The sequence below is a fragment of the Rana temporaria genome, chromosome 11 (assembly GCF_905171775.1).
Source record: "Rana temporaria chromosome 11, aRanTem1.1, whole genome shotgun sequence".
Lineage (NCBI taxonomy): Eukaryota > Metazoa > Chordata > Amphibia > Anura > Ranidae > Rana > Rana temporaria.
Window position 1 is genome coordinate 87,861,755 of NC_053499.1, and position 23,362 is coordinate 87,885,116.

A 23,362-nucleotide genomic window follows, 5' to 3' on the forward strand; every position below is an offset into this window, starting at 1 on the left:
CCAGTGTCTGCCTGGAGGAGACATACCTGCTAGCCAATTGGACAGTAGCCAGGTAATTTGTTTAGATTCATATAAGGAGGAGTAAAATCTTCTGACATAATTTTGTCACCCCACCTAGATTTATGGCATTTTTATTTTATAAATTTTTTACTAGTATTGGCGGCGATTTGCGATTTTTTTTTTTTTCTGTGACCGTGACATTGCGGCGAACACATCAGACATTGTTGACACGTTTTTGGGACCATTCACATTTATACAGCGATTAATGCTATAAATATGCATTGATTACTGTGTAAATGTGACTGGCAGGGAAGGGGTTAACCACTAGGGGGCGTTGAAGGGGTTAATATGTTCCCTAAGTGTGTTCTAACTGTAGGAGGGAGGGGACTCTCAAGGGGAGGAGACCGATGTGTGTTCCTCTGTAATGGGAACACACATTGGTCTCCGCTGACAGGAGGTGGATCTGTGTGTTTACACACACAGATCCACACTCCTGACGTGATTACCGAAAATCGCGGGTGCCCGGCGGCAATCGTGGCCGCCGGGCACCCGCACCGGGTCACGAGCGCTGCCGCGGGTGCGCGCCCTAGATCGCCAGGAACACAGGACGTCATATGACGTCCACCCGGATCACAATGACACGGTATGGAAGTGGTTAATTAAAAGGACCCTCATAAAAAGGCTGTCCACGCTGTGACTGTGACCCCATCTGCGTTGTCACGCCAAAAGTCTATAATTTGAGATTCCATATGCTCATGGGAAGGGAAAAGATAAAACCAAAATGCATTTAGCTTACACGGAGCCTTGGCCACCTTTGAAGGAGGGCGTGCCTCTAGTGTCACATTCAGTGGGGAGTGATCCAATACACTTCTGAAGGCATAGGCCACCTCCAAAATGTAATGTTCAGCCGCATAAGAACATATACATAGATCTATCCATGACAGCAATGAATAACTTGGACCCCTTTCACACTGCTACTATTTTACCGTCGGATTTGCAGCGCATTTCGGCCACTTAGCGGGGCACTTTTAACCCCCGCTAGCGGCCGAGGAAAGGGTTAATACTGGCGGCAATGCGCCGCTACAGCAGCATATTGCCGGCGGTACGGCAGCAGTGCCCATTGATTTCAATATGCAGGAGCGCATTAGCAGCGGTGAGTTCACCGCTGCTGATGCGCTCCAAAGAAGCTGCTGGCGGTACTTTTTTTGACGCCCTGCCAGTGCACCGCTCCAGTGTGAAAGCCCAAGGGCTTTCACACTGGAGTGAAAAGAGCAGCACTTTAAGGGCAGATTTCAGGTGCTATTTTTAACGCTATAGCGCCTTCCAAATGCCCTCGGTGTGAAAGAGGGTATTGGAAGAATCGGGAGAATTGTTTCACTCCCAGTGTGAAAGGGGTATTAGAGAAGCAGGAGAATTGTTTCACTCCCAGATTTTTCGCTCGCCACGGGTCCTTCCATCCCACCTCTATACATTTTTTAAGGGCAGTGTGATTTGTCTACCCTCCCCCCAACCACCGGCGGATGTTTATCCAATATCTGTTTAGTGTAGCAGTTGAAATCCCCGTTGAGAAATAATGGCACCTCGGCACATTTTACTTGGTATTCCAAAAGTGCTCTGAATACCTGGTTATTATACAGAGGGGGTACATAATCAAAAGCAAGAATACATTTGAGAGAAAACAACCTACATAACCCGAAAAACATATCTCCCCTCTGCATCAATCACCTCATAATCTATGGAACTATGAATCGGTACACTCACCCCTCAAAAGTATGAGGTGTGAGTGAAATGATAATATTTACCCACCCAACGAAAGTTCAGACAGGCCACAGAGTCCACTGTGAGTTGGGTTTCCTGTAGGGCACAAATGGCTGGCAAATGTTTCCTTAACGAGGACAACACTATGGTACGCTTCAAGGAGTCATGTAGCCCTCTAATGTTCCACGATAACACTGTCACTGTCGCCATTGGATAGGTACTGGTAGATCACTTGCAGGGGGAACATAGCACTCGCCTGGTGTAAGGGCTGTAGCACAATGGTGACTGTTGACTCTGCCATGCAGTAGCAGGTGCTGTGACTTTGGGTGCATAGTGGTAAAATCCTCCTGCTCTGGAACCAACTTGTTCAACATAACATAAGATGCACAACGGTGCATTAAACAGATGTACAGTTCCTGCTTGTTGCAGGCCAAACGCCTGCAAGGGCTTGTTTCTTATATAAGCACAAGCTCTGTGTACATCTTGACACAGAGGTGTCAACAGGAACTCCAAAACTTTGTGGGACAACGGGTCCCCTGAACCCATCAGTAGGGCCGCTCAAGGTGGCAACAAAGTCACAGGTAAACATTTGTAGATGCATTACCGTGAATAAACTCGGTTCTGAACTCGCATTTGGTGAAGTAAATTATTGTATGTTTCCGGCAATTCCCTCCTCCGAGAGGGAGCTAAGATGAAGCATTTGGGACCAGTCAGGGGATTAGTCCCTCTTCTGCCATAGGCCTCAGTGCTTGTCGGAGCGCATTCTCGTTGGCATCTAACCATGCTGAGGCCTCGGCTGGGTGTTCAAAGAAGTGGGCATGCCCCTGTAAGGTGATTTGCTGTAGTTTCGCTGGATAAAGCATTGCATAGGAGGCCTGCAAGCTTCAGCAGGCGGTTTTTAATCTCAGAGAAGCGTGACCTATTCTTCTGGAATGCAGCTAAGAAATCTAGGAGAAAGGAGACTCTGTCCTCTGTCCCTGTTAATTCAGCAGCCGTGCCGGTAGCGGCGCGGAAAGGTGTCCCAGTGGTAAAGGTCTGGCTGGGACTCTGTGGGCCCTCTCCACCGTATACAGGTGTGTGAAGGCTTCTTTTCCAAAGACATCTGATAGCCACTGTTCCACAAATTGCATGTGGTCACGGCCCTCCACCTCTCAGGTAACCCCAGTATATGGACGTTTATGCTCCTCAGGCGGTTCTCAAGGTCCTCGGCATGCATGTCGGTGGCCTTAAGCAGGCATGTGGTGGACTGGGACCTCCCGAAGCCATAGTGGGAAGCTGTTCTTAAATTTCGGCTGATCCTGCTCTCTGCAGCTGTGATTCTCTCCCTTATTTTCTGTATGTCTTGTCTGATCAGGCTTACCTCTTCCTCTATAGACCCCCAAATGGTCCAGACCAATTGTTCATTGCCTCTCAGGATGGCAGCTAGGGTTAGTGTTCTCCCCCTCCTCTCCAGGGATCCTCAGATCCCTCCATTATGTCAGTGCAGTTATTAGCCTGGTCAAACATGGCTGCTTCTCCCCGCTCTCTCTACCTCCTCCATGTCAGTGTCACTAAGATCTGCGCCCATTGTCCAGGGACTGCACACCTCCCATGCCAGATTTCTCAGTAATTTTTTGGTCATAATAGTGCATGTCTTTGGGGTGGTCTCCAGTATAATCTTTGGGGTATTTCCGTCTTGTATACTCACCCCGTCCTTAGACTATTCCCCGCTTTGCGCCTCACATGCCACTCTGGCCCCGTCCCCGTTCAGTGTACCTTTGCCGCCCCCCCCCCTTTTCTCTGGAAGAGAGGGGAGAAGAGATCAGCGCGTGCTATGTAACAATCCCTTTGTGACAGTAATAGGCATATGACAGGTACTCTTTATGAGGGATCTGGAGGTCTACAGGACCCCCAGATCCCCAGACCTTCCCACTGTTGGGAATAACAGCCCAGCGGCATAGCCACATTGGTTGTTATCCCAAGAAAGACGACAGGGGGTTAAAATGTCCATGGGCCGAGTACCCAAGAATTCATCACGTGCTCGGACGGGCTGGATTTTTAGTGTCGGGGGGCCGGATGCAGCCAGCAGGCTGTAGGTTGCCTGTTATAAGGTATTTAATGTATTTATAACAAAACCATCTGTATATTTATCAAGTGGTTCATTATATAGTGAGAGCAATACTTCTAGCGCCAGATCTGTGCAACTCTAAACTGGTAACCTGTAAATGTTGATTTTTTGAAATGCCATAGCTTGTCACCATTCCACGTATTTACACAATTGGGTGCAGCATGTTGGGGTATCTAATCCGCGTAACATAATTTTTTATGGTAAACAAAAAAAAAAAAAAATAATGTTGTGTTTTGTGTCCAGTATAATCCAATCAAGTGTATTTTTTTCAAAAACAATTGTTTTTGAATAAAATACGGCATAAATATTTTGTGATATAAAAGGAAAATGGCAAGTACCAATATTTTTTCTCCTGGGCCTTTTGTCTTTTAGGAAATATATAATGTTTGTAGGTTCTAAGTAATTATTATGTAGAAGACCAGTGTCAGAATTTGGCTTTGGCAGCTAGTAGCTTGATCATAATGGTGGCCCTAGAGTTATTGCTCTTGCTCTGTTCATGGCAATATCCTATGTGTGGTGCAGCTCAACCAAATGAGCTTCGGCTGCACTTCTCCATTTAACAATCACAGATTGTGCTTGATTAGCAGCTTTACTGGCTGTAACAGCTAAGGAATGACAGCTCTCGGACCAAAAAATGATTAATCATTGTCTTTTTTGCTTCATTAGTCAGAGGAGATGGGAGGAAGACAGGCGACCCTTCTCATTATTGTAAAAGTGTTGGGAGGCTGTAGAGCTCCCTGGATTACTTTTACTAAATAGCGATCGCCGGAAAAAAGAAAAGAGATCTTGGCTGCATCTATGATCTTGGTGGTAAAGGGGCCTGCTACACTGCTCATGCAGTAAGTTAAATTATATCTAAAGCCAATTGCTAAAAAAATTTAGGTCATTTGAATTTCGGACGTTGCTTTCAATTTTTATTTTAAATAAGCAACATTTACTAAAATAATACCTCTCAAGTCCTTGTTCAGACTCTTTGAGTTATTTTTCCCCAAAAGTGCTGCTGCTTTCAGAAAATATAATACTCTGGGGGTTTTCTATAATTTTGTACCCAAAAATGCAGATTTTTAGTGTGTGCGAAATAATGAAATTGCTCAAGAGCCAAAGTGGTTAAACATCATTTTCCATCTAGCTTCCCACCCCTCTATTTCAAATGGATCTTTTTGTAAAGTTGCTATATCCTGTCTGGAGGTTATTGCTCTGCTTAGCTTTGTATCATCAGCAAACACTGTGATTGAACTTATTCCAACCTCTATCATTTATGACAAGTTAAACAGACTTGATCCCAGGACAGAGCCCCAACTTTTGGCAATTTAGAAAATATAATTTTTATAACCACCTACCCCTAGACGCACTCCTGCAACCATTTTCTATCCAGGTATGTATAGCATCCTCAATGCTATAAGACCTCAATTTGTTAATTAAGCATGGTGTGGGGCCTGTAAATCCCCATAGCAAATCTAGATCTACTACATCCACAGGCATTCCTCTCTACAGCTCACCAGGGCTCAAGTCCTGCGGGAACGCGTGGGAACGGAGTTCCTGCACTTTTTTTACAGCAGGAACGCAGTTCCCTTTGCAGGACTAGAGCAGCCAAGCCACCTGAGCCAATCCTTCACTGAGTGGCGATGCCCAGCTTGACTCACTGTCAGGGGCAGTCGAACCTTGGTAATCTTTTATGTTACTGGCCGCTTCCTGTATATGTGTATTCCGTCACTTCCTCGATGCCACAATGTCTCCTGGGAGCTTTTGTCATTGTTTCCAGGAGACATTGCGGAGGTCTGCCGTGAGTTATCACGGGATTTAGAAAGAACTTGCTTAAAAAAAAAAAATGCGCTTTAGTAATCATGCATATGAGCGTATGATTTTTTTTTTTTTTTTTTTTGGTGGGGGAGTGGATCTTGGGTGGAAGTTCCCACACTTTTTTCCCCAGGACTTGACCCCTGCAGCTCACCATTATTATTCAGTGCAGGTAGAAGGTGAAAACCCTCAGCTTGTCTGAGGCAGTCTCGTGCAGTACCTAGCATGTGGTATTGTCAGATTGTTTTTTGTGAAAACACTCTTCTTGAACTGCAATTATTTAAAGTACAGCCTATTTTTATTCTCTCCCTACAAAAAATAGCAGGCTGCAGCTTCGGACTTTAAAGTAGAAATAACTGATAAAACAGGACAGTAATGTATTGACTGGACCTTAAAGGAGATTGTAAATAAGAAAAAAGGTATGCTGAAATGACTGTTTACCGGGTATAGAGGCATAGTAGTTAACTGATTCCCTTTTAAAAACGATTAAAAATAGATAAAAATCAGTCATATAATGTACCTGTAGTTTCTAGTTTCGTTTTTGCATGTTGTTTCCTGCCTCTCTTCTGCTACAGAGCGTACAGAGCCACAGAGCAGTGATGGTTTGGAAAACGAAACTGATCCAAAGGGGAGGTACTGTGGGGTTTTAGACACACAGTAATCACACCTCCTTGATTAGTGACCCAAGAGAGAAAGCTCCCAGCACTGTGGTTATCAGGGAAACAGATAACCAGGAAGTGTGGAGATCAGAGAAGAATTACAGCAACTTCAGAGCAAAAACTAACAATGAGGGCATGAAAACAGCACTACATTAAGGTAAAGGAAGCTATTAAGAAAAAAAAAAAAAAACCTTTACAAATCCTTTAAGAGGAGAGGGCTGTTTTGGCATTGGGTGCACTGCCTGTTGCACCCCCTTTCCTCCTGTAACGGTTAAACTCTCTTGATTGATCTTTGCTGTCAGATAGCTAGTTAGGTGGGTGGGGCTAGCTATCAAACGCCACAATTCAGCTCTCCCTACATGAATTTAGATGGTGACAGGTGCACAGGGTCACTTGGGGGTTTTAACAACCTTCTTTTTCTGGTGATCTTGCATGTTTGGCATTCTATATTGTAGTCTTGTGTGAGAAGGGCCTTTTTATATTCTGTTCTTGTTTCTTTTTACTAAACAGTTATACATCCTTGATGTTTGATATATTTTGTATTTATATTGTCTGTTTGCCTTGCATTTGTTTTTTATCTCTGTTTATAGTGCTAGGAAGGTAAATTGCAGGCAATGCCTTTTGGGCGACTAACACATGATATCTTGGGGTGCAAACTTTAGTTATTAGTATCAATCTTAAAGTGGATGTAAACCCACTCTCATCATTTCTAAACTACTGTCATAGCACTGATCTATAAGGATATACATGCATCCTGCATGTACCCTTACCTGTCAAATGTCTCCCCTCGGTCCTGTTAAAAGAACTGAAAAACTGCAGATTCTGTGAGTGGATCTGTTGTCTGAGCTCGGTGGGTGGAGTCGTGATGTCAGTAGACTCCCTGCCCAACTCTACACTCCCCTTGTCGACATGTATTTTCTCCTGTGTATTCCTTACACTAAATTCTGCTATGATCACTAACATCCAGTCAAAATCCAGAAAAAGTAACCACATGACTTCAGAAAAGGAGTGGGGATGGGAATTAAAAAATAATGCCTGTCTCAAGCTAGTGCATGAGATATGTAAATAACCTGTCGTTCACAGCAAGGGGGAAGAACGGACACAAGTTTTCTCCTGTTTGTCCATTTATCTCACTGAAAAAAGAAGAGGATTGATTGCTCAGAGCTAGATCAACTCTTTGTGGCATGACTGGGCACAGATGATAGGAAATCGTATACTCTACATTTTGACAAAAAAATAAACAAACCAAAAATTGGGGTATACATCCACTTTAAGGCATGGTTTAATCTTTATTCGCTGTATCAATAAACCATGCTTGAAGAAGGGTACGGAGTTTATCTGAAAGATTGCACCTCAAAATATATTCAGTTAGCCACTTGAAAAATATCACCTACAGTTTGACTTTCCTACTTGTGCCCATGGCGAACATGTATACCACTTCAAAAGATGATTGCACTATAAAAAGGACAATAATACTGTTTGTCATACTGGAACTGAGATTTATATATTCATATTCTTGTTAAGCATAATCTTACATTGATGACTTAATGAAAAAGTAGAGAATGAATGGTAAGGGTACTAATCCTTCCCCATTTTAAGGCATGGTGTTTTTGCCTTACAGTGGAACACCCCTTTAGGTCATCCGTTAGGATATTTCAGCAATTGATGTCAAAAGCTTATTTAAAAACAGAAAACCTGTTTATTTCTTTTGTAGTCTGAGTATTGTAGACCTGAGTTTGCCGGATCTGCAAGACACAGGACAAGTTAATGTCTTTAGAATTTCTCGCAAAAAGAAAAGAATGAACAGTTCTCAGTTTGAGAGAGAAGTAGATGAAAAGCTCCCAAAAGACAGAGGTAAGGGCCTTTATTTATAATATTATCAGACTTTTATGCAATTCAGCTCTCGCACCTGTATACCCCTCCCTCCGTAGAACCGACAATTTTTTTTTTTTTTTTAAATTTTTGCTATGGTCCTATTTACTTAGCAATAACACAAAATGTATTGTAAATATGTGTTGTTTTTTTTTTTGTTTTTTTTTTAATCATCAGGACTTTTTATGGTGATATTTTGTTGCATTCTTTATTTTATATGCAATCCCTATACATAAATTTGTAGAAAAAAAATAAATACACTTTTTGATGTTTGTTTTAAAAGTTAATTTATATATATAAAAACGATACTATTCTGTTTTCTTTATTGTACATTACAAGACACGGAAAGTATTCAGCACACATTATAAATACTAGGGGAGTACAACCGGGGGAAGTTAAAGCGGAGGTTCACCCTAATTGGCAACTTTTCCTGTTTAAAACCAGCTGCCATAGTACGGTCTGTATCCATTTTTTTTTTAATCGGCCTCCTTACCTTTGAACGAGGGCCTTTAGTGAGCTGTCACTCACTTTTCCCCACGGGAGTGGCGTGGTTTTCAAAATCCCCTATCAGCGCTGTCTCCTGGGAGTTAGTCCTGAGAATCCCAGGAGACGCGCTGTGTTCGAAATCCCGCGATATCTCGCGGGTCACGTGACTAGTAACTTTGCCCTGTACAAATTGTTAGTAAGACCTCATCTGGAATATGCAGTTCTGTTTTGGGCCCCAGATTACAAAATAATAGGTGGGATATGATCAGTGTTGTAAGTAACGGCGTTTAAATAAACGACGTTACGTAACGATTGCCCGCCAAGGGGTAACTAGTAATCTACCTGATTACTTTTACCCCAGCGGGAGCGCCGTTGCCGTTACAAATGCTCCGTTACCACGTTACATCCGGGGTCATGTCTGTTCTAATTCCCCTCACCTCAGGGCCGGCGGATGGCTGTGATGTTGCATTGATGGTTGTGATTGGGGTGAGTGAGTGACTGACTGTGTCTGTCATCATCATCATCACATGCATTGATGTCAGATTGGTCGCCGGCGGGCATGTGACTCTGTGTGGCAGGCGCTGGCACTGCCAGCGCCACCCACACTGAGTCACATGCCCGCCGGCGACCAATCATTAACTTCTTTGACATCAATGCATGTGAATGTGATGATGAGTTGACAGACAGTCACCCACCCAATCACAGTGGCTTCGCTTGGTGCATGCAGTGACGTGCCCCTGGAGTCTCCCGAGTCCCGCCCACGGCCGAAGTCCCACTCCCACTCCCAGTGAGATGGGAGTGGGATCGCCCAGATGCGAACGGATGGAACAGCGGCGTTGGAGCCCGCCGAGGAGATCGTCAACATGACAGTCGGGGATGGAGAGGCACACAGGTACGCCCGCACAGTACACGGGACACTCCACCGGACCGCTCCACATGCCCAGGCAGGCCCAGCATCATCACATTCCACCTGCCCAGGCAGCAATACTGTACAATATAGATTCAGTGTGCAGTGTGAGTGACACTGCTGCAGTGCACACTGAATCTATATTGTACAGTATTGCTGCCTGGGCAGGTGGAGTGTGATGATGATGATGATATTAATTGTACACAGTATTGCATTTGCTGGGCCTGCCATATACTGTACTATACTGTATAACTGCACTACAAAATTCATTTACAAATAATGCATATTTTAAAATGTTATTAGTAATAGCATTTTAAAATATGCATTATTTGTAAAGGAATTTTGTAGTGCAGTTATACAGTATAGTGTAAAGCTGTGGAAGATTGGTTTACACTGTGTAATTGGTATTAATTATTTATTTATTTTTGGCGCGGAAACACACCCCACATACAATACAGTATAGTGTACAGTACAGTATATGGCGGGCCCAGCAAATGCAATACTGTATACAATTATTATCATCATCATCACACTCCACCTGCCCAGGCAGCAATATTGTACAATATAGATTCAGTGTGCACTCCAGAAGTGTCACTCACACTGCACACTGAATCTATATTGTACAGTATTGCTGGGCAGGTGGAGTGTGATGATGATATTAATAATTGTACACAGTACAAAATGTTCTAAAATACTGTATATATTGTTTTTATTCTTCAACCAGTTAATATAAACATATTTGATATTAAAGATGTTATAGAACGTAATTGCATTGTAGAATATAAAAAAAAAATCTCAGTTACTTTTCCGAGTAACTAATTACTTTGCTAATAAAGTAACAGAGTCACTAACTCAATTTCTTTTCCGGGCAAGTAACTTGTATTTGTAACTAGTTACTTTTTTAAAGGAAGATGAACAACACTGGATATGATCAACATGTATACATACATAATTGGTCCATATAGTGAACTGGGTGTAGAGTTATTTACTTTAAGGTCATCACAGGGGACAAGGGGCACTCTTGTTTAGAGGAAAAGAGAAATAATCTCCAAATACGGAAAGGCTTCTTCACAGTAAGATCTGTGAACATGTCGGATAAACGCCTTCAAGAGCTGGTTCTGGCCAGCTCAGTAGATTGTTTTTAGAAAGGCCTGGATTCTTTCCTTAAATGCACATAATATACTGTATGTATGTAGATATACACACATGTAAAAAGGAAGATATACATATATCAATAGTGGACTAGAAATCCTCCTGACTTATTCAGTGAGCGTGTCAAATACATAATAAATTAAGGTTAAAGCGGAGTTCCGGCCACAATTTCACTTTTTATATATAAATACCCCTGTAATACACAAGCTTAATGTGTTCTAGTAAAGTTAGTCTGTAAACTAAGGTCCGTTTTGTTAGGTTGTTACAGCATTTAGACACTTTATAAAATAGAAATTGACTGGGGCCATCTTAAGTGTGGGCATCATGAAGCCAGACTGTATGACTTCCTGGATTTCAGCCTTGCAGATCTCGCACATGCTCAGTGCTGCACAAGCAGTGTCAGATCAGGTTTCAGCACCTGTGCTGTCCAAGTCACATGATTCTTTGAGACTGGGGAGTGCACAGACTCCTGGAAAGTTACACCCACTACATTCCCAGGAGTCTGTGCGGTGTAGGTTAGGAAGCATTAAGCACCTAGGTGCAGGAAGTGGGAAGATTAACTATTCTGCCTAGCAACAACACTTTGAAGGCATCTAAAAAAAAAAAAAAAAAAAAATTTGTAAAGGACTAATGACATTTTTTTAAAACTACTGATGTAATGTTATATTTATGGGTGGAACTCCACTTTAAGTTCTGGTTAAAATACCCATGTATATAGATCCAATTATGACTTCTGTCCATCCATTTTATATTCAATGGGTATAAATTCAGTAAAATGTAATTCATAAATTTACCAAAAGGGAAATCGTTATATAACTGCTTGTAAATAAATTACTTTTAATGAATTCTATATCCGGTAAAAAATTACTCAGAATGAATAAATAGCTAATCGTCCCCCCCCCCCCCTTTCTTCTATGATTTGCACAAAAACATTTTACCAGTAAAACCTACATTAGTTCAATTTGGTTGAAATTGTACACAAAGTTCCTAAGTAAAAAAAAAAAAAAAATACCTATAATTGATACAAATGAAATCGGGAATAATAAAAAAAAATATAAAAAAAAATGTATTTTAACCACTTTAGCCCCAGAAGGATTTGCCCACTTAATGACCAGGCCATTTTTTGTGATAAAGCGACGCAGTGCCATAATGGACAAGTGCGCGGTTGTGCGACACTGTACCCAAACAAAATTGATGAGCTTCCTTTTGGTGGTATTTGATCACTTGCGGTTTTTATTTTTTGCGCTATAAACAAAAAAAAATATCAACAATAAAGAAAAAAAGAAAATAAATCATTTTCTCTTATCGTCCATGGACGGACACAGCTCCTTAAATCTTGACAAGTGGGTTATGTTCCCTGTTTACAGGAGAGGACTAGGCAGAAACATGTTGGATAATTAAATACATGTTACTTTAACAGAGTAGAACAGCCCTGCCTAGGGGGCGGTCCCTCCAGACATAACCCTCCTCCCTGCAGTATGCAGCCTCAGTTTCATTCTGCCTAGCGAAGGAGGACGACGTATGGCTCCCTTTGGGCCCAGCACTCTGAGGAAATTTATTTTATTTTTTCTTGAAAGAATCTTCTATCAACTATCGGCTGAGAGACAGGCTGGATATACAGATCCTTGTAGTCTACTCAGTCCGGCCAGCGAGCGTGATCACACCTTTGCAAAGAGTCTGGGTCTGCCACGACATACCCCATGACTCCTGGGGTGGCTGGTGAGCTTTGCTCCGAGGTCCACACATGACTGGGCTGTGGTGTTGTCTCACTAACAGTGGACCGGGCCGACAGCTACCTCCATTGCGGTTGTAGGCCTGTCAGAAATGCGTCGGTGAGTCCTCGCTTGGACAGGTAAGTACAGTCCCTCCTGCTTTGGTGGGTTGGTATGGCTGGGCATTCCTGGGGTTCAGGGATTTTTCCTATCCTATCCTCCCTTCCCTGCTCCTTTTCCCTGCGGTGTGTTTCTCTTTACTGCTGGGTCTTTTTAAAAGAGGAGTTTGGACACTGTTTAGCCTCTTTGGGCTTTCACTGTTAAACGTGCTGCGTTTTACCGCCATTTTATAGAGCTGTCGCCATTTTTTGGGTGATTTTCAGTTACTATTGAAAATCCGTTTGGCGGCCATTTTGTTGTAGCCGCGATATGGCGCAGTTTACTATTTATTTATTTTTTTTTCAATAGTTTTTATTAGGTTTTCACAAATATAGACGTACACAGCAAGGTATACAGCAGTTTTCCATCAAGAGTGTGTATGCAATACACAAAAACAGTGAACATGGTACAAAGGTAATGCGGGTCATGCAGTAAGATCAGGATTAATGGTTACAAAAAGAACAATGAATCCTACATACATGTCTTGACTACGCTACTTGAAGTACTGTCAACCCAGGCGGCCTCAGTGCCCTCGAGTTCACAGAAACGGTGCAGCCCCGGTCCAACCTGTCCATGCGCGCCAGGCCACATGGGCTTCTCTGAGGCAACCTCTGCTAGAGGCCAACGTCAGCTCGTAATTATAATGCAGGTTTACCAAGTCGATAGTGTTTTCAATTGTCGGGGGTTCTGTGGATTTCCACAATCTGGTAATGCTCAGCCGAGCGGCCAGTAGGATATTGGTGGCTACCAATCTAATGTCAGTGGGGATCAAGTCTAGATTCACATTAAGTAGTGCCAGAGCTGGGGATGGAGGTAGAGGACTACCAATGACATCCGACAGAAGGTGGAAAATAGCGGACCAGTATGTGCTAACTGATGTACAGGACCACAGTATGTGCAGAATATCGCCCTTAGATTTGGCCCATCTCCAACATATGTCTGGGGTGTTCCCTCCAAATTTAGCTATTTTAGCCGGTGTGAGGTACCATCGTAGGGATATTTTTAATGTGAGCTCCCACAGCCCCGCATTACGAGTAGCTTTGTGAATGGATCAAAGAGCAGAGGTCCATTGAGCTTCGGTAATTGTTTGGCCCGTGTCTATGTCCCATTGGTCATGTGGTTTGGCTTTGGAGAAGATCAGTTTATGGCTGAAGATGTTATAAAAGAGGGAAATCCCTTTCTGTCTCGGGAGGTACTCGGTCAAGAACGACCACACTTTAGGTGGTATAGCATAGAGTGGCTTAGACAACTGTGATATGCAATGTTTGATTCTGATGTAGGTGAATAGTTCCGTTGCATTAAGTTGAAATTTTTCCTGCAATTGTGGGAACGTGAGTAATGTTTCTCCACTGAACAGATCTTGAATATGGTAAACGCCCTTGGTCTTCCAGTGTGTCAGTCGTAGATCTGCAGTGCAATGTGTCAGGCTAGTCAGAGGAATAGGAGGATGGAAAGGGTGCGGGTGATTGTCACCTTGCTGCACAAGAAATTTCCAGGCTAATGCCGACGCTTTCATCGTGGGAGGGAGCGAGGTAGAAACGAGCGTGCCGTGCGGGACCCCTAGGATCCAGTCACGAAGATTGTTGTGTTTAATCAGTGAAGATTCCAGCCTTCGACACAGGGTAAGGGGGAGCGACTGGAACCAATCCCTAAGCTGGGTGAGAATTGATGCCCAGTAGTATTCTTTAAAATCTATGGACCCAGCCCCCCCTGCGGATCTATGTTTAGTGAGAAGTTGCTTTGCGCATCCGGGTTTTTTGCCCTGCCATAGTAGCTTATTCAGGATGGTTTGTAGAGAGTGGAAATAGGACGCCGGTATAGGGATGGGGAGAGTCCGGAATAGGTACAGTAGCTGGGGTAGATGCATCATTTTGAATGCTGCGAGTCTACCAGACCACGATAACTCGTGTTTGGCCAAATCAGTAGTGTCTTTCTGTAGTGTTTCGAGGAAGGGTTTGAAGTTACTTTTAAATACATTTTTGGTGGAGGCCGGTAGTTGAACCCCCAGGTAGGATATTTCCTGATCTGACCATTTGTAGGGGAATTGTGTTTGCAGCAGGTTCCTGGCAGTGTCGTCAAGCCCTAAGTCTAATATATAGGATTTGTTGGCGTTAACTTTATAGTAGGATACTGTGCTGAACCATTGAAGAGTCTTTTGCGCTTCAGGGAGTGACGTCGTTGGGTCAGTTAACATAAGGATGACGTCATCTGCAAACAGACTTATCTTGTGAGAATCGGGACCTATTTGGAATCCTGAAATGTACGGGTTTTGCCTAATGTGTTCGGCAAGAGGTTCTATAAGGAGATTGAAAATCAATGGCGATAGCGGGCATCCTTGCCTGGTGCCGTTTGTTATGTTGAATCGTTGGGAGAGCATGTCGGCAGAGAACACTCGTGCTGACGGGGATGTATAAAGAGCAAGTACGGCATTTAATATGTGACCCTGGAGCCCGAATTTTAGGAGAACTTGACGTAGGTATCCCCAATGAATTCTATCGAACGCCTTCTCTGCATCCAGGGCTAGGAGCAGAGAAGGCGTTCCACTGGATTCGGCGTAATGTAAAATATCGATCACTCGTCGTGTTGCGTCCGACGCTTGCCTACCAGTCGTGAACCCGGATTGGTCTTTGTGGATCAGTGTGGGCATGATATTAATAAGTCTAGTGGCAATCGTTTTCGCGTAGATTTTGAGGTCGAGGTTGAGGAGTGATATCGGACGGAAGTTTTGGGGTATCGTCGGATCTTTTCCCGGTTTGGGCAGAGTAACAACAAGCGCCTGTAGGGATTCTTTAGGGAATTTGGAAGAGGCCGCCGCACTGTTGAATACTGCGGTTAGGGTGGGCGCCAGTCGTGGTGCGAAGCGCTTGTAATATTCCCCTGTAAGCCCGTCTGGGCCAGGGGATTTCCCCAATGGTAGGGAGCGAATGGTATCTATGACTTCCGAGTTTGTGAAGGGTTCGTTCAGCCGAGCCAATTGGTCTGATGAAAGAGACGGGAGACATATGTGGTTGAGAAAGTTGTCTATGTCTGTCGGAGAGGGTTGATGTGTGTCTTGGTCATTACATAAGTTATACAGGTCTCCATAGTACGTACTAAATGCGTCAGCAATCGCCTGGGGTTTTTTAAGGTGTGCCTTGGTGTGCGGGTGAAAGAGATGGTCTATCCGGTTTTTAGTCCTCCTACCCTTGATGCGTTGTGCCATTACCTTGCCAGCCTTGTTAGATGTGGAGTAGGAAAAGGCTTTTAATTTTCTTTGGGTATGTTTATAGGAATGCAGGAGAAGGAGCCTCAGCTCCTGTCTTAGGGAAAGTATGTGGGCAGCCCTAATCGAGTCTGGGTTGGATTTATTAAGACGCTCGGAGGCGTCTATTTGCGAGACGAGATTGTCTATTTTTAACGTCCTAGTCTTTTTATGGGCAGAGCTCAGCTGTATCAAGATCCCTCTAATAAATGCCTTGTGCGCGTTCCACACCACACCTGGATCGGGCACAGATCCCATATTGGTTTCAAAGTATTCCTGCAAATGATCAGATATTTTTGGCGAGAAAGAGGGGTGCTGCAAAATATAGTTGTTAGCTCTCCAGATATGCGTAGGCCTTACGGTCTGAGAGTTAGCAATAGTGATGGTGATGGGGGCATGGTCCGACCAGGTCGTGGTGTTGATCACAGATGCGCTGAAAGATTGTAGAAACCATTTGTCGGTGAGAAACAGGTCAATGTGTGAATAAATTTTGTGGAGGGGAGAGAAGTACGTGTAGTCACGTTCTGAACCATGACAGCATCTCCAGACGTCAAACAGATCGTGTGCAGCGATAAAGGATTTCAGTGGAGATTCCCTTCGTTTAGAAGGGGTGGTGGAGTCTAAGTGGGCTTCCGGGACTAGATTGAAATCCCCACATACAATAAGGTTTCCCCGTTTAATGGAGTGAACGACATTCATTACTTTTCGGAGAAAACTGATCTGTTTGACGTTGGGAGCGTAAATGTTAACCAGGGTGTAGTCTACACCATTCACATTACATACTAGTACCAAATAGCGACCATCCGGGTCTATCTCAGCACAGCTCAGGATGAACTTGACAGTATTCCTGATTGCTATGAGCACCCCCCTCTTCTTGGAGACATAGGGGGCCGAAAAGATGTGGGGAAAGTGCCTATTAGTACAGGCAGGAGCACCGGCAGAAAGGAAATGTGTTTCTTGGACACATAATATGTCGCATTTTAAGTCTAGTGCAGTTTTCCATAACAAGTGTCTCTTTGCCGGGTGGTTCAGTCCGTTGGCATTGAGGGACAGGATAGTGTACGACATTAGGATCTTCGTTCGTGTAAAAAGTGGAAGAGAAAGTCACTTACAGTTCCGAGAGATGAACGTTCTGGTCCGTGTTAGGAGGTCGAGGCTGTCCGCGATGTTGCAGTCCGACGTAGCTCCGTATCGTGCAGGGCCCTGCACTGGTAGCGGGTTCACTGTAACAGTAAGTCAGGTAACATCAACTGAACAAGCAAAAAAAAAACTGGTTGCAGCAACTAGTGCAAACTTACGGCGGAGGAGCCGCCAAGGGAGTGAACAATGGAGTAGTGGAACGGGTTGTCCAGCTAAACCACTACATTGGGGTAACGAATGTCACACATTAGCTGTTGGAAATCAAAGGAAAAAGAAAACAAGCAGAGAGCTGAATGCCAGGGAGAGCATCTGTCTCGTAGATATCTTGATGGAAACCCTAGACCTTTAGGTCATCGGATCTGAGCTTCCACTGTGATTGTCGAGGGTGCGCCGTGAAGACCTGGATCCGCGTTGCCCTTTCAGGGGCGAGGCATCCTGAGGTGGATCGGGGATGATACCCCATGAGTGGAGCAATTGTAACCCCTTCTGCAGGTCTTGGATCACGTGCGAGGTCCCATTTCTTACGATGAGTAAGGTAGCAGGATATCGCCATTTATACTGGACCTTGTTGTTGTGGAGGCCTTTGGTAATTGGGTTGAGTTGCCGCCTCAGTTGCAGCGTATATTTTTAGAGGTCAGGGAAAAGCAGGACTCCCTCAAACGGGGTTTGTAGTGGCGGTCCCCCCCTCACGGTCATCAGCAGCTGTTCTTTAATGTGGAAAAAGTGAACCCTCATCAGCACGTCCCTAGGGACTGAGGCAGCCAGATGGGAGGGCTTGGCAATGCGATGTATTCTATCAATTATAAGGTCTCTAGGCGAAGCCTCCGGCAGGATCATGTGCATAAGTTCTTTGGCGTATTTGGGAAGGTCGGCAGGTAAAATGGATTCCGGGACCCCCCTAAGTTTCAGGTTGTTTCGCCTGGAACGGTCTTCTAAATCGGCCAGCTTGGCCCTCATCCATTTCTGCTCTTCTTTCATGTCATCATAGGAGTCTACCAGTTCATTTACTGTGGTCGTGCATTCCTCCATGCTATCCTCCAAGTGTGTCACTCTGTCATCCATAACATGCAGATCAGTGTTTATTTTAGCGAAAACGGAGGACAGGTCTGTCATCAGGGAGTTCTGGAGGGAGAGCAGCATGTCCTTTAATGTGGTGTAATCTACTGGCTGCCCCGTAGTAGGAAATGAGGCCATTGACGATTGGAGGGCCTGATTCGCCGGTAGTAGGCCGCAAGCCGGGGCCTCGATTTGCGAGGACATCCGCGGCGGGCCGGGACCAGTGCGCTTTCGCCGGGCTTCCCGTTATCGGGTTCTCACCCGTTTTGTGTACATGGGGGTGAGGTAGGGCGAGAGGAGTCTCTGACAGCAGGGTCCGCATCCGGGAGGTCCGAGTAGGCCTCAGACCCCGTACTGCTGGCGGCGCCATTTTGCCTCTGACTGACCTGGGCTGGATAGTGGAAGAAGGACGTCAGCTTCTGCGGGTGCCTCTCTGGCTTCCGTTTGCCGGACATGGCTCCGGTCCTCGCTCTGGGTCACGGGAGATTCGCTGGGCAGGTTATTTCCAAGTCGGGATCCGTTCGCTCCGGTGCTCTTCCCTGGCAGATGAGCGTGAGGTCTAGGCAGCCATCTTCCGCGCCGGCAGACCACACCCCCGGCACAGTTTACTATTGCGGTTGGCCATCTTGTGCTGTTCCCTACGGCGCGCAGCACAGGTCTCCTCATGGTTTACCTCAGTTTACCTCACGGTATTTCCTCCTCTCACACACGCTGTGTACTGAGGGCGGGCAGTGGTGCTGTGCAGGTTTTTCCTGTGATGGTGAGTCCCCTGGGACCCCTTGTTCAGCGCAGCAAGAGGGTGGGTTTTCAGTCTAGCCTGAATAGGGCCCTGGGAGTTTTTTTTTTTTTATGGAATCAGTCTCCTTCCCAATCATGCCTGAAGTGGCAGCTGGTGCTACTGCACCTGGGATTCCCACAGACACTTTGTCAGTAGTCCTGGAATCCTTTATTGCTAGAGTGGGAGCGGAGTGCGGGGTAGGTCCCTCCCCCCGCTATCCCCTGGGGAATGAACTATATCAGACCAGGACCTGGCTGCGGCTCAGGTCCCCCGGTTCTGTTTTATATCTAGACGTGGACGATGGTGTGGTGGTTCACTCCCTCACCTGGCAGCAAGAGAGTCACGGGTTTAAATCTGGGCTCCAACACAAACTGCCTGGAGATTGCATGCTCTCCCCTTATGTCTGCGTGGGTTTTTTCCGGTTGATCCGGTTTCCTCCCACACTCCTATGACATGTGTAGAGAACTTGTCAGTACGCTGTTTGGAACTCCCTTATGCTGTCTGTGCAGCGGAGGTTTCCTTTTTTGTGCAAATCAGACCGCTCTGTGAAAGCTTTTCCTTATTTTTTCTTTGACTAGTTCATTTATAAGGAATGGGAAATGCTGCAAGTCTTTTTAGTTCCTCAGCGCCTGGGGTTGTCCCCCTTTTGAGGAGCGTTAAAAGAAAAAAAATTCTCCTCAGGTTGTTGCTCTCCCTATAGAAGGGACCTTATTAATAGGTCTGACGCGCTGATCTGCTCCATGTTCACCATGCTTGGGTATGCATTGCGACCTGTTGTGGCCGCAACCTTTATGTCTCTGACACTCTCTGAATGGGCAAGGTTTTACACAGACTGTGGAGGAGCACCAGCTCCCTCCCTAAATTATTAGACTGGCCGACCAGTTGGTCCAGGGCCTTCTATATGTCTGTGATGCCACACGGGGCATCCTTGATGTCCAGAGCCTCTGTTTCGGCGGTGGTTTTGCTCCGCCTGATTTGGCCGAATTGCTGGTCTGCTGACCTGACATCTTAAAATGCCCTGGCTGATTTACCCTTCAGGGGTGGGAGGTTTTTTGATACCTCGTTGGATGACATTATCAAGGATGTCACTAGGGGTGAGAGCACTCTCCTCCCTCAGTCCACCAGGGGAAAGGAGCCGTGCCGTGGGCCTGGTCCTTCAGTCCCCGCTCAGAAGCAGTATTTTTGCGTCAGTCATGGCCCGTGGGTTGACCCTCCCGGGCCGAATAAATGCTCAACTGGGGGACTGAAATGTCCCTGGGTGGGTAAGCCGAACACGCCGGCACCCTATCCTGCCAATGTATGTAGCCTCCCCCTGCCCGTATCTTGGGTGGGGGCACAGCTTTGCAGGTTCACAGCGCGGTGAACCTCCCTGCTCGCCGACCAGTGGGCCTGCGGAGTGGTCTCTTTGGAGTATTAGATGGGGTTCCTTTCTATCCACCAAACAGATTTTTTCCCTCGAGGCTTGCAGCTCGTCTGTCTGCTCTGAGGCAGTGTGGCGCTTGCTAAGCTGCGGGGATATTTTTACCTGTCCTGCAGGACTAGAGGTTCTATCCGAATCTGTTCTCGGTCCCAAAGATGGACGCGGTTCGTCCGATTTTGGGCTTCAAGGGCCTAAAATGCCTTTGTGAACAATGGGTAGTTCCGCACGGAATCCATTCGTTCGGTGGTAGCTGCGCTCCATCCGGGGGACTTTCTGGCGTCCTATTAATAAAAATGCCTTAAAACTATCCCCTATTTTGTAAACGCTATAAATTTTGCGCAAACCAATCCGTAAACGCTTATTGCGATTTTTTTTTTTTTTTTTACCAAGAATAGGTAGAATACGTATCGGCCTAAACTGGACATCAAGGACACATACATGCATGTCCCATTTTGCGCAAGTCACAGAGATTCTGTGCTTTAGGATTGGGGAGGTCCACTGTCAGTTTGTGGCCCTTCCTTTTGATCTAGCGTCAGAACCAAGAGTTTTCACCAGGGTGCTCGCACTTATACTAGCTTTGCTGGGACAGCACACGCAACTGCGGGATCCGTGGACCCGATCGCCGCCCGTGTTCCGCGTTCGGTCACAGGAGTTGAAGAACGGGGAGAGGTGTGTGTGTAAACACACCTTCCCCGTTCTTCACAGTGGCAGTGTCATTGATCGTCTGTTCCCTGATATGGGGAAAGACGATCAATGACGTCACACGTCCAGCCCCGCCCCTTACAGTTAGAAACACATATGAGGTCACAATTAACCCCTTCAGCGCCCCCTAGTGGTTAACTCCCAAACTGCAATTGTATTTTTCACAGTAATCAATGCATTTTTATAGCATTTTTTGCTGTGACAATGGTCCCAAAAATGTGTCAAAATTGTCCGATGTGTCCGCCATAATGTCGTAGTCACGAAAAAAATTGCCAATCGCCACCATTAGTAGTAAAAAAAAAAAAAATATTAATAAAAATGCCTTAAAACTATCCCCTATTTTGTAAACGCTATAAATTTTGCGCAAACCAATCCGTAAACGCTTATTGCGATTTTTTTTTTTTTTTTTTTTTTTACCAAGAATAGGTAGAATACGTATCGGCCTAAACTGAGGGGGAAAAAAAACAATTTTATATCTTTTTTGGGGATATTTATTATAGCAAAAAGTAAAAAAATATTGCATTTTTTTCAAAATTGTCTATTTTTTTTTTATAGCACAAAAAATCTGTGGGAAAAAAAGGACGCCAATTTTGTATGGGAGTCACGTCGCACGACAGCGCAATTGTCAAAGCAAAGCAGTGCTGAATCGCAAAAAGAGACAGGGTCCTTAACCTGCATATTGGTCTGGGTCTTAAGTGGTTAAGTTACAGAGTAGATCTAAGGCTAGAATTATTGCTCATGCTCTAACGATCACGGCAATACCTCACATGTGTGGTTTAAACACAGTTTTCATATGCGGGTGCTACTCACATATGTGTTCGCTTCTGTGCACTAGCTCGTCCAGACGGGGGCGCTTTAAAAAAAAAAAAAATTTGTTTTCTTATTTATTTTACTTTGATTTTATTTATTTTTACACTGTTTGAAAAAAAAAAAGGTCACTTTTATTCCTATTGAAAGGAATGTAACCATTGCTTGTAATAAAAAAAAAAAGCATGACAGGTCCTCCTTAAATATGAGACCTGGGGTCAAAAAGACCTCAGATCTCATATTTAGACTAATATGCAATAAAAAAATAAAAAATAAATTGTCATTTGAAAAAATGACAACAACAAAAAATGTGCCTTTAAGACGTATGGGTGGAAGTGACGTTTTGACGTTGCTTCTGCCCTGCTATGGTATGAAGATGGGTGGGGGCCATCTTCCCCTCACTCGTATCCATGCCACAGAGGGAGAAGGACCCGATCGCCTCCGCCGCAAGCGACGGCTCCGGTAAGTGGCGGAGAGAGCAGGAGGAGGAGCCGATAACGGTGATCTTGCAGTGAATATACCGCAGGGACCACCATTATCGTTTACAAGACTGCTCACTGAAAAGATGGATATCTGGGTTGTGGCAGCAGCTGCTGCCATTACCGAGATATCTATCTTTAAAGTGCCAATGTATATGTACATGAGCAGGTCCTTAAGTGGTTACATTTTTGGATTAGGTTTTCACTTTGATTAATATAATCCTCTTTAGTGGAACATTTTTTTCCCTTACTGTCTCAGGACAGCACCTTGAGAGCGTGGCTCCACCCACTTGACAGGAAACACACCTTCACCAAACTTCTTAAAAGGGATGCTCCTTCAACTTATCAGTTTTTGTGTTTCCTCAGGCGGAAACACATGTGGGGGTTAGAAGCTCTCTAGGTGCTACCCTGAGAGGCCATATCTCCCTACTCCACCTGTTTTTTCTTACCTCAGAGAGTCTGTTTCCTCCCATTCACTGGATAGAGAGTGCCTTGTGCATGGGCTCCTTCTCCCTCATCGGTGCTCAGAGGAGCCAGGGACTGCTCCGGGATGCTGCCCTTCGCCAAGGTAGACGGCACAGACATCATTTTTTTTTTTTTTTCCAGTCTGGGCAGCCGAACGTCGCCGCCATTTAGGGAAGGTCAGTCAGGCTGCTTCCCCCGGAAGTGAGGTAACCTGAAGGGGGTGGCATCCTACGAGTGGGCGCGGGCCATGGACGTCATTTCCACCAGGAAGCGCTGAGGGAGGAGGGAGGAACAGGTCTGGTGCCTTGTTAGCCGGTGCTGCTGCCTCAACATGGATGCAGGATCCGCAGCGAGTGGAACTGGCACCAGTAAGGCCCAGGTAAGGGGTAGACTAAGGTTCTACCCTCATTTAGGGTCTCTCTCTAGCTCTCGTTTTCCCTTTGGGGGGGTTTGAGTATTTCTTCCCCCCTGGTGGCAGGGGCCTGTTTGGGCACATGAGTGTAGTGGGTCTCTCACTCTGCACCTGTGGTGAGCATCTTGATTGGCTTCAGGCTGACTCAAATGGATACATGGATGGTTTGTCTTTTTTTTCCTTTTTTCTTTCCCTTATCATGGCAGGCCAAGAGCTCTGACCCAGGGAATAAAAAGAAATGTCCTTCATGCAA

At 45.1% G+C, this 23,362-nt stretch overlaps 1 protein-coding gene across 7 annotated transcripts in view; it reads left to right on the top strand.

Moving 5' to 3' along the window:
- Window positions 1–23,362, top strand: part of CENPT (centromere protein T) — an 803,389-nt gene that overhangs the window by 318,065 nt on the left and 461,962 nt on the right. For all 7 annotated transcript variants that reach the window (XM_040328753.1, XM_040328757.1, XM_040328752.1 and 4 more), the window contains one exon: window positions 8,036–8,175. In XM_040328753.1, the coding sequence (XP_040184687.1) occupies window positions 8,036–8,175 (140 nt within the window). The remainder of the gene's footprint in view (window positions 1–8,035; window positions 8,176–23,362) is intronic.